The sequence below is a fragment of the Mytilus californianus genome, unplaced genomic scaffold, assembly GCF_021869535.1.
Source record: "Mytilus californianus isolate M0D057914Y unplaced genomic scaffold, xbMytCali1.0.p SCAF_3, whole genome shotgun sequence".
Lineage (NCBI taxonomy): Eukaryota > Metazoa > Mollusca > Bivalvia > Mytilida > Mytilidae > Mytilus > Mytilus californianus.
The window spans coordinates 22,193,804-22,210,159 of record NW_026262679.1 but is presented as its reverse complement, the minus strand read 5'-3'; the positions used below and the strand labels follow the sequence as shown (position 1 = coordinate 22,210,159).

The window sequence follows — 16,356 nt, the reverse complement described above, 5'->3', positions numbered from 1 at the left end:
AAAACTTAAATATCTTTGTCAATTCTTCATGGAATGTTACAAAAGTTGGACAGAGGCTTCTTTATAATCAAGACATAGCATTCTAAGCAAAGTTTTCTTCTTTTCTGTTCTCAGTATTTTACTAATAAAAGGACTTATTTTTTGTCAGTCAACATTCAATTTATACTGCCAACAGCAGTCCAGACGAGACAAAGTGTTCAGGAGAACCTTTTTAATTTTTTTTTTATATTTACAGGCCCAAAACACTCCTTCTTTCATAGTTTTTATACGCCCGTCAAAATTTTGACGGGACGTATTATGGTATACAAATGTCCTTCTGTCCATCTGTCTGTCCGGCGTAAACATGTCGCACCGTAACTTGAGAACGACTTATCCAAATTTCATGAAACTTAAAATAGTTGTTTCTTATGAAGGTCAAACGATCTGTATACTTTTTGAGTTACGGGACTTAGTAACTAAAACAGGTGTGTGTTTTTTTTCACATGTCGCGCCGTATCTCAAAAACAATTTATGATTATTGCTTAAAACTTTACACACTTCTTAGTTATATTAATCTTAAGATCTGTATACTTTTTGGTGATGATTCAAAATTTTATATTTGAGTTATTGAGTATTTTGTAAAAAAAGGGGGAGGGTTTTTTTCACATGTCGCGCCGTATCTCAAAAACGATTTATGATTATTGCTTAAAATTTTACACACTTTTTAGTTATATTAATCTAAAGATCTGTATACTTTTTGGTTTTGATTCAAAATTTTATTTTAGAGATATTGTTTTTTTTGTAAAAAAAAAAGGGGGGGTTTTCGCAAAAATAATTCATGCATTTCTAGGTGAACATATGGAAACAAATTATTATGCTTTATACTGAAAGATATTTCTCTCTATTTAGGAAGCCATTTTGATCACATTATCATCACTACGACTACAACTTCACAGGAACAGATCTGCGGATTCATGACAAAAATAAATTGTTTGTTTTATCATTCTTCATTTTATTTGATCTTCCTTTTAGATATGATTCCATTGTTGTGCTGGATGATATTCTACTTTTGTTAACTCACTTGACACCTTATCTAATGGGCCATGTTAGCTGTTGTAATCATTCAGTGTCAGTTGTTAAAAAATGTTTACTGGTATGATACGGTGCTTTTTGTCCGCAATTTGCTTTTTGTCCGATTTTGCTTTTTATCCGATAATTTTGCTTTTTTCTGTTGCTTTTTGTCTGATAATTTTGCTTTTTGTCCGACACTTTTGCTTTTTGTCCGTTTTGCTTTTTGTCCGATAATTTTGCTTTTTGTCCGACACTTTTACTTTTTGTCCGTTGCTTTTTTAGCTCACCTGGCCCAGAGGGCTAAGTGAGCTTTTCTCATCACTTGGCATCCGTCGTCGTCGTTGATTTTTACAAAAATCTTCTCCTCTGAAACTACTGGCAAAATTTAAGCAAATATGGCCAAAATCATCCTTAGTGTAAACATATTTTATTAATTAAATTCAAGATAAATAATGTACACAATTTGGCATTTACATATTAATACAATTGAATAATTAATAGGATCCGGAAACAAGCTGTTAACTTGTATTAATCCGTTTCCTGATTCAAATAAGAACATTTCATATTGTAATACTCAAGGAGTAGAATGTATAAAATTAAACAATGTTACACTAGATGGAAAACAAACAAGACATATAATAAGGTTGTGAACACAAGAAGAGAGAAAAAAAAAATCAGATACATCGGAAGTACAATGATAAAGTGCATGTTTCTGAACGGACACAATTATTTAAGATATAAATATGCACTGTAGACTTGTTGAACAAGATGTTTGAAATTATATGACAAATCTTTTGCTACTGAGTATGAATGTTTGAACTGCCAAGAATATTTCAGTGTTTTGTTCGTAGCTGAGTTCCGTTGAACCGTATAGCAAAATTTCTTCTGACAAGAAGTGTATGATTCTGATGTTTTAAAAATGCTGTTCATGCATGATGTGAAATCGGGGACAGTGCAACAAGTAATGCGCTGTTGTTTCTATAGCACCACATAAACAAAGTGGTGAGGCCACTATATTTTTAACAAAAAGATGTTGATTTAGAGAACTTCATTGCAATTGAAGTCTTGAGTGATAAATTTGACCTAATCGCTTACCATGTAATAATAATCATTCTTAGGGTATCTTGTTTCAAAAAAATATCCGATGACACCCCCCCCCCCCCCCCCCCCCCCTCCCCAATAATCAAGATGGCCACCATGTCTAAAAATAGAACATTGGGGTAAAATGTAGATTTTGGCTTATATCTCTAAAACTAAATCATTTAGAGCCAATCTGACAGGGGTAAAAATGTTCATCAGTTCAAGTTCTATCTGCCTGAAATTTTTCAGAAACATCAGACAACGCGTTTTTGGGTTGCTGCCCCTGAATTGGTAATTTTAAGGAAAATTTGCAGTTTTTGGTTTTTAATTGATTGGAGTTTTATTTTTAAGTCGTTATAACGACTAAGCTTACTTGTTATAACGACTTAGCTTACTTGTAATAACGAGTTAGCTAACGACTGAGCTTACTTGTAATAACAAGTTAGCTAACAACTTAGCTAACTTGTTTTAACGACTTAACTTACTCGTTTAAACAACTTAACTAACTTGTTTACTTAAAAACTACTTATTGTAAATACACAGAGTTATGTTTGATTATAATATTTTTATGCCCCTGCCGTAGCGGAGGGGGCATTAAGTTTTACCCTTGTCCGTCTGTCCGTCCGTCTGTCCGTCCGTCCGTCGTCAACATGTCGGACAATAACTCAAAAACGCTTTATCCAATTTGCATGAAACTTTGGTGAATTGTTTATATCTATTGACGTGAGCTCCCTTTCGATTTTTATAAATTTTGGATTTTACGTTTTCGAGTTGTGGGGTTTTATTCATTAAAAAAGGGGGATTTTCCAGTTTACGGACAATAACTCAAAAATGCTTTGAGCAGTTTCATGAAACTTTGATGAATTGTTTATATCTATTGATGTGAGCTCCCTTTCGATTTTAATAAATTTTAGATTTCACGTTTCCAAGTTATGGAGTTTTATTCATTAAAAAAGGGGGGATTTTCCCGTTTTCGGACAATAACTCAAAAATGCTTTCAGCAGTTTTCATGAAACTTTGGTGAATTGTTTATATCTATTGACGTGAGCTCCCTTTCGATTTTTATAAATTTTAGATTTTACTTTTCTGAGTTTTGGGGTTTTATTCATTCAAAAAGGGGGATTTTCAAGTTTTCGGACAATAACTCATAAGTTCTTTGAGCAGTTTTCATGAAACTTTGGTGACTGGTTTATATCTATTAAAATAGCCTCCCTTTAGTTTTTTAAAAATTTCTGATATGACTTTGAGGTTCAATAGAACTTTATTCTTTGAAAAAGCGACGGGCGTATCATGCACCCAAGGTGCAGCTGTTTATTTTTTTCACTCTCTAATCGACGTTCAAATCAAATCACCTATTCTAATACGATGTGTGATCGATCGGAGTCTGCCCTAATCGATGTCCAATATGGTGTAATAATTTATTCCTAGTTTATTTTATTTGTACTAATCGTTTTGTGTAAAGTTGCTTAATTCGATATAAGAAGATGTGGTATAGTGCCAATGAGACAACTCTTTATCCAAGTCACAATTTGTAAAAGTAAACCATAATAGGTCAAAGTACGGCCTTCAACACGGAGCCTTGGCTCACACCGAACAGCAAGCTATAAAGGGCCCCAAAAATGACTAGTGTAAAACCATTCAAACAGGAAAAACAACGGTCTAATCTATATAAAAAAACGAGAAACACAACAACAAACAACCACTGAACATCAGGTTCCTGACTTAGGACAGGTGCAAACCAATGCAGCAGGTTTAAACGTTTTAATAGGCGCCAACTTTCACCCTACCTGAAACAATAGTGTGACATCACAACATAGAAAGACACACTATAAAATATCAATTGAAATGGCTTAACTCAATCAAAAGACATATTTACAAAAACAAGTGAACATACACTAAACGAATAAATTTGATCTATGACACAATTTAAATACAAAATTAATAAAACAAGGGGGTTAGATTTAAAACAATATCAGAAAGACAACCATAACTTTGGACAAAATGCCGCCAAATAAAATAACGTACACAGGTAAATAGAAATAATTTTGTTGTAAGGTATACATGGAGAACGGAAATATTTTTTACAAAATAAATAATTTTGTTGTTCCTAGTACGAGAACAAAAGTGAAAATTTATCGTCATACTAAACACTTATCAAAGGTGGTATACATGTATATTAAAAATAGTGAGACTAGATATAACACTGAATAAGTAAACATTAAATAACAAAAATACATTACAAATTGTATCAACAGGTCAAATTAACACGAAAGTACGATTTGAGAGTACTCGCAGTTACTGAAAGCTAGTTTAAAGTCAAAAACAATTAATAATAAAAAAATCATGCATCAGAGACTAAAATCAAATAAAACACAATCCAGGGATTTAGTGTTTTAACATCATGGACAGTCAAAGAAGACATGACTTGTGCAATGCCAAAATAAAAGTATAGACAGGCAGTAGAATAGTTAGGAGTTAACCTGTTAATAAAACCTTAAAAGGGAAAATTAACAATAGGGAATGAAAAATCGTCTCTTTTGTCGTAAATTTTAGTATGGAGTTTCCCTTTAAAAATTGAAATGTCTAAATCTCGAAAAGAACAACTACTGCTGTTTATGTAAGATTTATTTAAAGTAAGTTCCTTTGGGTAAATTTCGGTAGTATATTTAGAGAACTCTGGATTATTTAACGAAAAAATAACGGTAGGTATTGTTGAATGTATCAACCAAATGTAACAATGACGTGTCTTTACTGAGTTTGGTCATAAACTGAGATTCATAGCAATACAGGAATAAATCTGCTAGTAAAGGGGCACAGTTAGTGCCCATATGAATACCTACTACCTGTCGATACATTTTATCGCCGAAACGTACATATATGTTGTCTAGGAGAAAATTAAAAGCTTCAATCATATCTTCACATTTCCAGTAAGTATATTTAGCATACTTTCTTTTTTCGTTACAGAAAAAGGCTTTAAACGAGTTACAACAAATATATTTGCTATGAGATTTTTCAAAAGACCATTTAATTAAATATGAAAACTTTTTTTTTATAAGATTGTGTGGAAGTGTAGTGTAGAGAGTAGAAAAATCATAACTGTCAACAGAATTAAAAGGACCATCAAAAGCACGTATTTTATCTAAAACCTCTAATGAATTTTTAACACTCCAAAAATAGTTAATACCATTATTTTCATAAGCTTTATTACAAAAGTTAATAACAAGTTCTTTGATAGTAGTAAAGGAGGTAGTTAGAAGCACTGACAGATTAGTAGTAGAACACTTACTAGATGCGGAGATGAAAGGGAATTTAAATGATTGTTTGTCCGTCTGTCCCACATATTGAATACCACACTTAGGCTGGGTTCAAGTTACCACATATATAAGGTTTTGAGTTTTTCAGGTAATGTCACAGGAAAAGGAGAGTGAAAAAGCTCTCCCGTTCACTGTTGACCTAACAATATTTTGTGAAGTTAATCTAAAACCGGTAAGTCATTTTTTGGCATTGCACGGGAAAATTTGTGGATATCCACGTGCATTTTTTGTTAACAAACTGGCTGCAGAGGCATTACAAATACATTTGTTTAAGCACGTGGATATCCTAGAAGTTGGGTTGTTATTTAAATCAACATTTTTTTTTCTTATTTCATTATGACTTAGCTGAGGACACGTATAAGAAGGGATTATCAGAAGGAACAACAAATTAAGCTACATCCCTTCCCAAATAATCAGCTAAAACAAAATAAAAGAACTAACATTGGTAAATGAGAACAAGACAACCAAGATTAACCAGCGACATCTCATAGCATGTACATGCATATTAGTATTTTTGCTTGAAAGAAGCGGTTAATCCAGTCGATTTACGTTGTCGCATGCCTTTCATATTCATATAAATAAATGACCTGTAAGTATACGTAAATGAGACAACAGCCCAACGACTAAGACAACCGAAAGACATCTAGAGGGCAAATTACAGTCTTCAACAATAGACAAAATAATTAAGTGCAGCCAATTGTTGAGAAACTCTGCCAGATATTTTTTTAACAAATTTCCGTGTTTTACACCTGGAGTGACACATATACAAAAGACACGAGTCTAACCTCTTGTTGTTGGCACACTTGCCTCCTTTCAACATATATGACGACGAATACAGCTGTTTCTTTGTCGGGGAAGTTATGGCCGGGTTTGTCCTGAATTGTAGAACTTCCCTGCTCAGCCTTGATGTAAATACATTCTCAGTCTTCTCTCGAATAACTCCAAGGTATATAATTCAAGTTCTATCCCTATTAAAGCATTACATAAGTCGGTCGTTGAAGTGTTGTTTTTGTGACGTACATGTATTCTGCGTAATTATTGCAATATTCAATAAAAACGACGTCGATTCGAGTAGCCAAGAATTGGACGTCGATTTGAAAACTAAAATAAAAGACTTTGATAAGAGCAATCTACTAGTATTCAAAATTATGACGTCAGATTGAATGTCAATTTGAGGAACTGACGTCGATTAGAGACCGGACGTCGATCTGAGTCTGATATATATATATATATTACAAAAATCTCGTCATGTACCTATGGGACATAATATACATTTTCGGGATGCCTCGATCAAAGATTTTTTCCAGATATCACATGGCCAGAATACTGATTAATTTCAAAAATGCTCTGCCCCTTCCCCCCCAAAAAAACCTCCTCGATGGTCATCCCCTAGATATCAAATCTTAGTAAACTAAGGGACCAATCATTTGTAACCTGGGGAGGGGCTGGGAGCAAAATTAAAGGGGTTCCTTGCAAATTTTCATGAATAGAAAGGTACGGGGGTATCCAATTTTTCAATACTTCAGATGGGAGGGCATCAACATTTTGTTACAAGATTTGAGCAATTCTGTATTATAGCTAATTTAATGGGTACACTAAATCAGAATCTGATTATTCAGCAGGACAAAGAACGAAAAAGGGGATTGATGGTTTGGTGAATTATTTTTTGGCATGTTTTCGTTTTATTGTGTTGGGACTTTTTTTACGTCAATTTTTTTGTAAGGTGTTGTCTCTTTTTCTTCGGCTAAGAGTTTATCCGTGATTGGCCACTTGATATCTCTCCTTTTTAATAAGATATTAAGCCAGTGCATGAAAACTGATTTAAACGCTAAATGATTATAAGTTTTGCGGTCTGACATGTCAACAACGAGGCAAACCCATACCATACAGTCTTGATTTAATTATCTTAACAACATTAGTCAAATCGTGAATCTAATTTTTTTTCCAATTTTCTTGGGATAAATATGATTTCATGCGATGATGGCAATTCATGATCATAGGACCTCAGAATGGTGTCCACCTTTAAAACGCAACTATTAGATTTATAATCTTTTGTTGCCAGTTGTCTAATTCATATTTTATGGCCAATTGAGTATATCTTTTGATATTCTAAGAAATAGAGAAATAAACATAGTTCGATCACCAGATTCTGATTCAATGTGTGTTTATTTGGTCCGAGAGTATTCTAAGATTACACTCCTGAACAAAGCTGAGAAGCGAACACATTTTGATATACTTTTAATATTACCAAACCTTAAATAAATAGAGGCATTAACATTTTGGGTGTAGATTAATCATTAATCCTTCTAACATTTGATCTAGGATTAATTTACACCTGACCAATTCCATTTTATTCTATTAAAACCTTTTTTGTAAAATTCAACGTTTTAATTTAATTTAATTAAAACGGGATTAACTATTCAGTGAATAGGTGCAATAAAAATGTAAAATAGTTTTACTTCGGGGTTAAAGACACTTATAAATAATGGTTAATTGAATGGAGGGACAGTTATGTTATGTAATTTCAATGTCATATTCGTTACATCAAAGCGGTATTAAAATTGTATTGTGTTTTAGGCGGACACGACCCCCTGAGCCAGACTATAATTGCACACAATATTTTGAAACAATATTTCATGACGTTGGGTTGTCCTTACAAGACTGAACAGAGGCCGTGTTTAAGTCACATCCTTCGTTAGTTTAACTCTTTTTCTTTTTAAAAAGTTTGTTTTATACAGTCATATTTTATTATTCAAATTTATGCAACTGACATCAAGTATTCAATTACTTAAAATCTTGATTGAATACAGAGAGCCTTTAAAGTACAAAAATTTAAATATTCTGAATTCATTTGGGTTGGATATATATATACATCTAATGTTTTACGTTGACTTACCACAATTCTAATTAACAAAACGGGACGTATTTATCTTTTCAACTAAATATTTTGTTATTTTAAAATAACAATTATGGCCTTAATTTTAAATTTGATATCTGTTATTGGAAGAAAATTCTTCACACGACTATGAATACTTAATTATTTTCTTAAATAATCTTCTGTATACAATGGCTATTTAAGTTGGTTTAAACTCTGTTAATCCATAATAAACCGTAATCCATAATAAATCCATCGGAAAGCACTGTCGTCATTCAACAACATGTTTGGTCGGAGATGTGTCATATCAATTTTTTAGGAAATATTAGTGAAAATTAGAGGTAAGAATCTTTTTATTATTTATAAAGGATCGAAAAATAATTTCTTTGAATTGTCTTCATGAAGCATCAGATCAAAGCTAACTTGAAGATGGAAAAAAAGAGACAACAAAATGAAATAAGTTTCATGAAAGTCATTCAAACAAAAAATATGTTCTACGAAATATAAAATTAAGGCGATGTGGTATGATTTCGACTAATACAAATATCCACCAGAGTCCAAATGACGTCGACATCACGGAAATGTATATTCACAAAGAAGAAAATAATTTCAAAATGGCATTTACTTAATTTAATCCTGGTCTGTACACTGCTGTTTTTTTGTCACAGAGGAAACAGTAGGTAGAGGGCCATTATGTTCAACAAATAAAATTTCTACATTACAGTCCTACTATTCAGACGCACATAGACGAAAAAGTATTAAAAAAATACCTAACTTTAAGGTAAATTCAAAAAGGGGGACGTCCATAAAACTTGACAAAACCAAACGTTAGATTGTATCAACCACAAATCGTTAGATTGTATCAACCACAAAACGTTAGACTGTATCAACCACAAAACGTTAGACTGTATCAACCACAAAACGTTAGACTGTATCAACCACAAAACGTTAGACTGTATCAACCAAAAGAACGAATGGAAAACATATCTGTCATATTCCTGACTTGGTCTTTGAAAAATAAATGACATTCGAGTTATGTTTAAACTTTACTGTATTCTTGACCATTCACGTTGTAGAAACGAACATGTAGTGGACATATTTTTTACTTTTCAGATGTCTAAACTGGTTAATAGAATATTGAATAGTGACAAAGAGGTTGCGGCAGTCAAGTACAATATAAAAGAACAAAGATGTCTGAAAAAAAGTCTTGTAACCTTGGATGCCGAGGCATCGTATTCTGTGAAACTAATAGATATGGAAAACAGAGGGATGAAGGTTTTCTACAGACGATTCAGAGACAAAGTTTCCAAAATCAAAACTCATTTGAAAGTTAACGAGATCACAAGACTAAAAGATCTTGAGGCAACCGGCCGACTTAGTCCTCCTCAAAACACAGTTAATACAACATCTATGTTACGTATCGCAGACGCAGAAAAACGTTTGAAATTGCAGGGTCGAGAGCATCTTCGGAAAACTAAAAGTGCTTTTACAAGCAGGAGTGTGGAAGCTAGTCAGGATAGTAAGAGAAATTCTGTTATGTCAGGAACTTTTGATAGCCATTTAAATGAGTGCAAAGAAAGTGTATCTGTTGTTCATCGACCTTCAACATCTGCATGGGACAGTAAATTAAACGGATCCCGTGAAAGCATATCTAAAAAACGTCAGAGTATTGAATCAATAGATAGACCACAGTTTTTCAAATCTAAAACATGTGATGCTATTATACAAGAGTCGAATTTCGTAGACAAAATTGAGAGCAAGGAAATTCCCACTGCGTTGCTCGAACAAACTACAGAAAAATATGAACAATCGAAATGTTCGGGGATATGTATAGTTTACGGAGAAACACCTACCGAAAGTAACAAAAATGTAGACAAGGAACCAGACAAAGAAGACATCCCCGAAAAAAAAATGAGCTTGACCGTTAACTTTATAGAAACAGGGAATGTTAATTCGCCACGCATTATGAACAAAACAAGTAGTGCTGAGAATGAAATGCCAAAGAAAGAAGAGGATGTCGTTAGTCAAAGTCCACATCAATGTAGCGACGTAAACATTAGCCCTCTTACCGCGAATCCTATAGATGACTCCAAAGGAACAACACCTGATATACCCGATACTAATGATAATGAAGAACAGATTAGTGCTATAGCAAGTCCTGATTCAAATAAAAATGCAAGTCCAAAGAAAATTTTCCAACAAAAGCAGTCTAATCAATTTACCAGAACATGTCATCAGAAAAATCAACACGAAACACGAGTTAAAGATGATACAACTAAGCTAAAGAAAACTGATAAAAAAACAAAAATAGATGAAAATAAACAGGACGGTGATATTAAAAACAGTTGTCAAAAGGACAAAACTTTAAATACAAATTCAGGTCGTGATTCGCCCGTATCTATAAAGAGTTACAATAAATTTGCCGTCCCTCGAACTCGAAACGGCCAATCGAAAAGTGCTCGGTCCAATTTCGAGAGGCAGTCGAGAAAGAAATCATGTAATAGTAGCCCGGAACGACGAAGTTTCTCCGCTATGGGAAAATCCGCGAATTTCGCACAAATGACCAAACAGTATTCATGTCATAGCAGTATTGACAAAGAGGCAACGAAAATGGAATCCAGGATGTCTCTCAGCATCTCCGATGGTTTGTTCTGTATAGGTGATGATCCTTACGAAGAGCGCAGACAACTTCTTCTAATGGACGAACACAATAGATTTGTAATATTGCTACATAAAAAGGAAGAATATCTAGAAAGAATAGAAGAGTATATCAAAAAGCAGTTAGAGGCTACCCTATATGGAATTCCTGGTGAAACTGGTGGCGGGAAGAAGAAGACTAAATCACCAAAGGATATCTGGGACGAAATAAAACATTGTCGGTATCTTAGAACCGACGACGACGAGGAAAATATTGATTTATCGCAGGTTGTGACTCTCGCTTCAGAACAAATTAAAAGTAAACAGGGACTCAAGTACAAACCATTGTTTCAAAAACAAAAGAGTAAGAAAACAGTTATAGTGGAACCAGCAAAGATAGAGGACAATAAAAGTAAAGACCCGGTTAGTTTGGATTCCTTGGGTTAGAGATGATGCCACCTTACATTATCATAGTACTATTTTTTTCATGTTAGCACATTTAAGTTGAATCTGTTAATAATAATACATGTACTTGTTTAAAATTGTGTTGATTTTCGTTCAGCCTGTGACATTTATGTCGCGGAAGCGAGACATAGTTGTCGTTGGTTCATGTCTGTCATATTTGTTTTTAGTAAATTGTTTTGTTATACATTAGGCCGTTGGTTTTCTCGTTTGAATTGTTTCACATTTTTCATATCGAGACCTTTTATAGCAGACTATACGGTATGGGTTTTTATGGGCATTGTTGAAGACAGTACGGTTGTCTATAATTATTTACATTCACTTCATTTGAAATCTGGTGGATAGTTGTCTCATTGGCAATCATGCCACATCTCCTTATGTTTATAGTGATCCTCGTTGTAGATTCCGTCGTCGTCGGCGATGGCGTCGTCGACATTTAGGTTCAGTCTATGGTTTTTAGACCTCAATCAAAACTTTATGGAATTTTATGAAATTTGGACAGAATCTTTCTATAACCGTATTCGGAGCAAAATAATGAAAATATTTGTTTTTCATTCTCCCGTATTTTACTGCTAAAAGAGCATAGTTGTTTTTTGCAGTTAACAAGTAGATACAGTCAGGGGTTTAAGTTTGTTACACAATAATTACTTTGTCAAACTTTCATCGAATTTTATGAAACTTTAACAGAAGATTTTTATGATTAGGAGATAATGTCTGAAGCAAAATTTTGAAAACATATTTATATTTATGTCCCTGATTTTCAATATTTTACTGACATGACAGATAGCTTCAATTAGTTTTTTTCAGTTAACATTTACAGACAGTCTGTAATTAATTTTGTGTTGACATGAAACATTTGTATACCTTCATGGATTGTTATGGACAGAAACTAATCTTCAAGATAAGCAATCGCATAGTTAAAGAAAACACCTGGTATTCCGATTCAAAAGCCGCGTTTTTAACGACAGAAAGGTAAAATCTGGATCAGCAAATCGGAATCGGATCCATATTTTACCTACCCACTGTTACACACTTTTCATTAATTGCTCCTCCGGATTTGGATCCCTCCGCGGTTTCTGACCGGAATACCCAGTGTGAAGAAAGAGTTTTTCCCCTTAAATTCAGTATTTTGCTGATAAATGGACTCGACTTTTTACAGTCAACATTACACTTTTCACTGACAACAGCAATTGCAGGCGAGGCGACTTTTTAATGTTAGGAGTATAACGTTATACTGATTGATTGTAAAGATTCTTTATCTGATTGAAAATCACCTGAGATCACCCCGGTTTTTTGGTAGGGTTCGTGTTGCTCAGTTTTTAATTTTTTCTATGTTATGTTTTGCAGATTGTTTGTCTTTTCGTCCTTTTCGATTTATGCAATGGCGCTGTCAGTTGGCTATCGACTTATGAGTATAAATATCACTTTGGTATTTTCCATCCCTCTATTACCGCTATTTTAATAAAGGGAACAGGGTCACCGGCCCTTTCGAATTTCTCCATGCACAACTGAATAGTCTTTTGGAGCAACCAATTTTCTGGATAATGTCAAACAGTTATTAAAATTGTCACAGAAAAACAAACGACAAGAAGGTTACTTACTTAAAAAAGGAATAAATAAGTTAGTACTTTTTATAATTTTGCGGTCGTATAATGCTATGACGTCAGCGTCGTCGTCATCGTCGTCCGAAGTCATTTGGGTTCCAGACAATAACTTGAGTATTAGTATATGAATCTCTATGAAATTGCACCACAAGGTTCCATACCACCAAAGGAAGGTTTGGATTGATTTTGAGGTTATTGTCCAATCTATTTAGGAATTTTGGGCCAAACACAATCATTTTTCTTATTCCAGGATAATAACTTGTGTATAAGTGTATAGATCTCTATGAAATTGTACCACAAGGTTCCATACCTCAAGAGAAAGGTTGGGATTGATTTTGGGGTTTATGGTCCAAACCGTTTAGGAATTAGAGGCAAAAAACTATGATTTTCATGTTTCCGAACAATAACTTGAATACAAATCTATGGATCTCTATGAAAATGTCCCACAAGGTTTCATACCATAAAAGAAAAGTTGGGATTGATTTTTGGGCGCAAAGCCCTACCAGTTTAAGAAAAAGGGTATAATACCATGTCCAAAATGAAAAACAGACAATACCATGGCCAAAAAGAAAAACAGGCAATGCCATGGCCAAAAAGAGAAAAACAGACAATACCATGGCCAAAAAGAAAAACAGACAATACCATGGCCAAAAAGAGAAAAAAAAACAGACAATACCATGGCCAAAAAGAGAAAAACAGACAATACCATGGCCAAAAAGAAAAACAGACAATACCATGGCCAAAAAGAAAAACAGACTATATCATGGCCAAAAAGAAAAACAGACAATACCATGGCCAAAAAGAAAACAGACAATACCATGACCAAAAAGAAAAACAGACAATACCATGGCCAAATAAAGAGAAAAACAGACAATACCATGGCCAAAAAGAAAAACAGACAATACCATGGCCAAAAAGAAAAACGATGAAAAGACAGTCAACAAAACACTACACATAAAACTAAAGACTGAGCAACATGAACTCCATCCCAAAACCTGGGGTTAACTCAGATTCTCAATTCAAGAAGAGCAAGTAGTTCCTGTTCAGCTAGTGGCACCAGTTGTGGGCTGATTGCAAGTAAAATTCGGTAATGAGTTTCAGTCGGTGATGTCATATCGGGAAAACAAATGGCATTGTGGCACAGATATGCCATAACGGTCAAACAAATCACAAACATTCGAAAAAATGACCTCAACTTTATTACCATTCGGAACCATCGGTGTAAGCAGCAACCCTATTGAGTATATTATGATAGGAAACGAAGACCGTCTATGTTGACCTCTATAGATGTATTGTTTTGTGCGTGTCCCTGGGTTTCTCTGTGTCTCATTGAAAAAATTCCATAATCGCAGGTGTAAAACTTCAACAAAGAGGGGGCGTAGAATGAAATGTTCGCCGAGCGAAGCGAGGTGAAAATATTTTTTTTGGCATAAAAACATTAAATAATTGTGAAATGCACTAATGTAACAGTTCCTGACTTGGAGCATGTATATTTTAAAGTTAAAGTGTCAGGGTTTGACATTTTTTATGCCGTTCTCTCCATTAATTGTCTATAGTATATTAATATGATTGGATGGATCTTAACAGCAGTAGACCAATAACGAGAAATTGCAAGTTCTAGGGTATAAGGCGTTACTTAACACTTCAATAGTCCTAGGCTAAATTTTATGAACGGGAGGCGAAATTACGGTTGCCCTGGTAGAGGGTTTATGGGGAAGCTCAGAAGCTCTTGGATTTCAACAATTTAGCATCAAATTATGAAGTGGCCAGACTGATAAATATCTCTCTATTTTAGATTAAGTTCTGGTTTCGTTGAACGACACACATGATACAAGACAAACAAACACTGAAGTATGAAGTTCTTTCGTTCTTAATATTGTAGGCTTTAATGTGGAATACATGATTGAATATGAAAAATTGACGTCATTGTACTACAGTACTAAATTAAAGCAATCATGTCACTGTCTAGTTCCGATAGGTGGTATATGGTACATAAATAAATATGGTGCTTGAACTTCATGGCAAAATGTAGGTCAATGTCACTTAGTTACTCACTAATGGATATTGAAACAATATGATACTACCAAAGGCTATCCAGATGGAAAGTAAAAATGCTATACCAAATATACATGTTACTAGTATAAATGTACCTTACCGCAAAACCTAAAATGAACATAGAAATACTGACGGACTCTCATTTAATGAATGGTTAGACTAGAGTGGATTGATCATCATTCATTAGAACCATTTCAGAGTATTAATGAATATGATAAATTGCCATATTCAATACAATATTAGCAGATTACGATAGTTTTTTTTTTGTTTTTTTTTAAAAGGGGGGGGGGGGCGTACGCCCATTACGCCCTCACCTGGACCCGCCCCTGGCAACCCACAACAACCATTGAACCACAGCCAGGCTCCTGACTTGGGATCGGCACAATCAGAATGTGGTTCGGAGCAGTGCTGTAACAGAACAAATTGTAAATGTCAGTTTCAACATATTAGCACGAGGCACAAACAACTCGAACTAACATTATAGATTATAGTTGCAAAAGTACAAACAGAATGGGTAAAACATGTCACTCAAGGTCAACAACTCCTAAAAGGGATCATTCGATGTTTTCAGTCATGTTGACTTGTTTGTAGATCACATTTTGCTAATCACTTTTGCAATTTACAGTTTCGTTCAAATTTTTTTTTTGTTTCTCCTAAAAAACCGAAAAGCGGATAAAATCGTTCTCCAAGGACAAACACTAGTTAACATCAGGGACCAATTTAAGATCTTAGCCATGATGACTTATTTAAAGATCTTATTTTGCTTATCACGTTTATTATAGGCATGCCTTTATTATATTAAGATTCTCTTTATCTTCTATATAGCCTCATCAAAATTGAAATAAATAGGTTAAAACGTACGACAATTTTTTTTTATTGTGAATGGTAAAACCTTGGTTGCAGAATAATAAAAAGTTTTTTTTATAAAAATTAGTATTTGGGTCTTGGAACAAATCTATCGTTATTAGAGACAGATCGATTTTTTTTAAGTTGTAGCGTTGATAAGTGATCAGGTGTTAGTCCATCAACAATTTTATGTATATACATTAAGATTACAATACAAAACATTCAATGGATATAGTAAACTTGGAATTGATAGTAAATAGTAAATACAAGTTATTTCTAGTATATTTATGTTCATTTAATACAGAAAAACGCGAAAATAATTGAAATTGATAGAAAACAAAAAAAAATAACGGATTTGGAAAAAGGAGGAGGGCAAATAAAAAAATCGGCCTGTCTCAAGTTGCACTGAAACGTTGATGACTTAATTACGAGG

At 33.9% G+C, this 16,356-nt stretch overlaps 1 protein-coding gene across 1 annotated transcript; it reads left to right on the top strand.

Moving 5' to 3' along the window:
- The first annotated feature begins 9,432 nt into the window (after nucleotides 1-9,432).
- LOC127733419 (uncharacterized) lies at nucleotides 9,433-11,570 on the top strand. The gene has a single exon (XM_052242782.1). It carries the CDS (start codon nucleotides 9,433-9,435, stop codon nucleotides 11,401-11,403), a length of 1,971 nt encoding a protein of 656 aa, XP_052098742.1. The 3' UTR covers nucleotides 11,404-11,570.
- The last annotated feature ends 4,786 nt before the right edge of the window (nucleotides 11,571-16,356 follow it).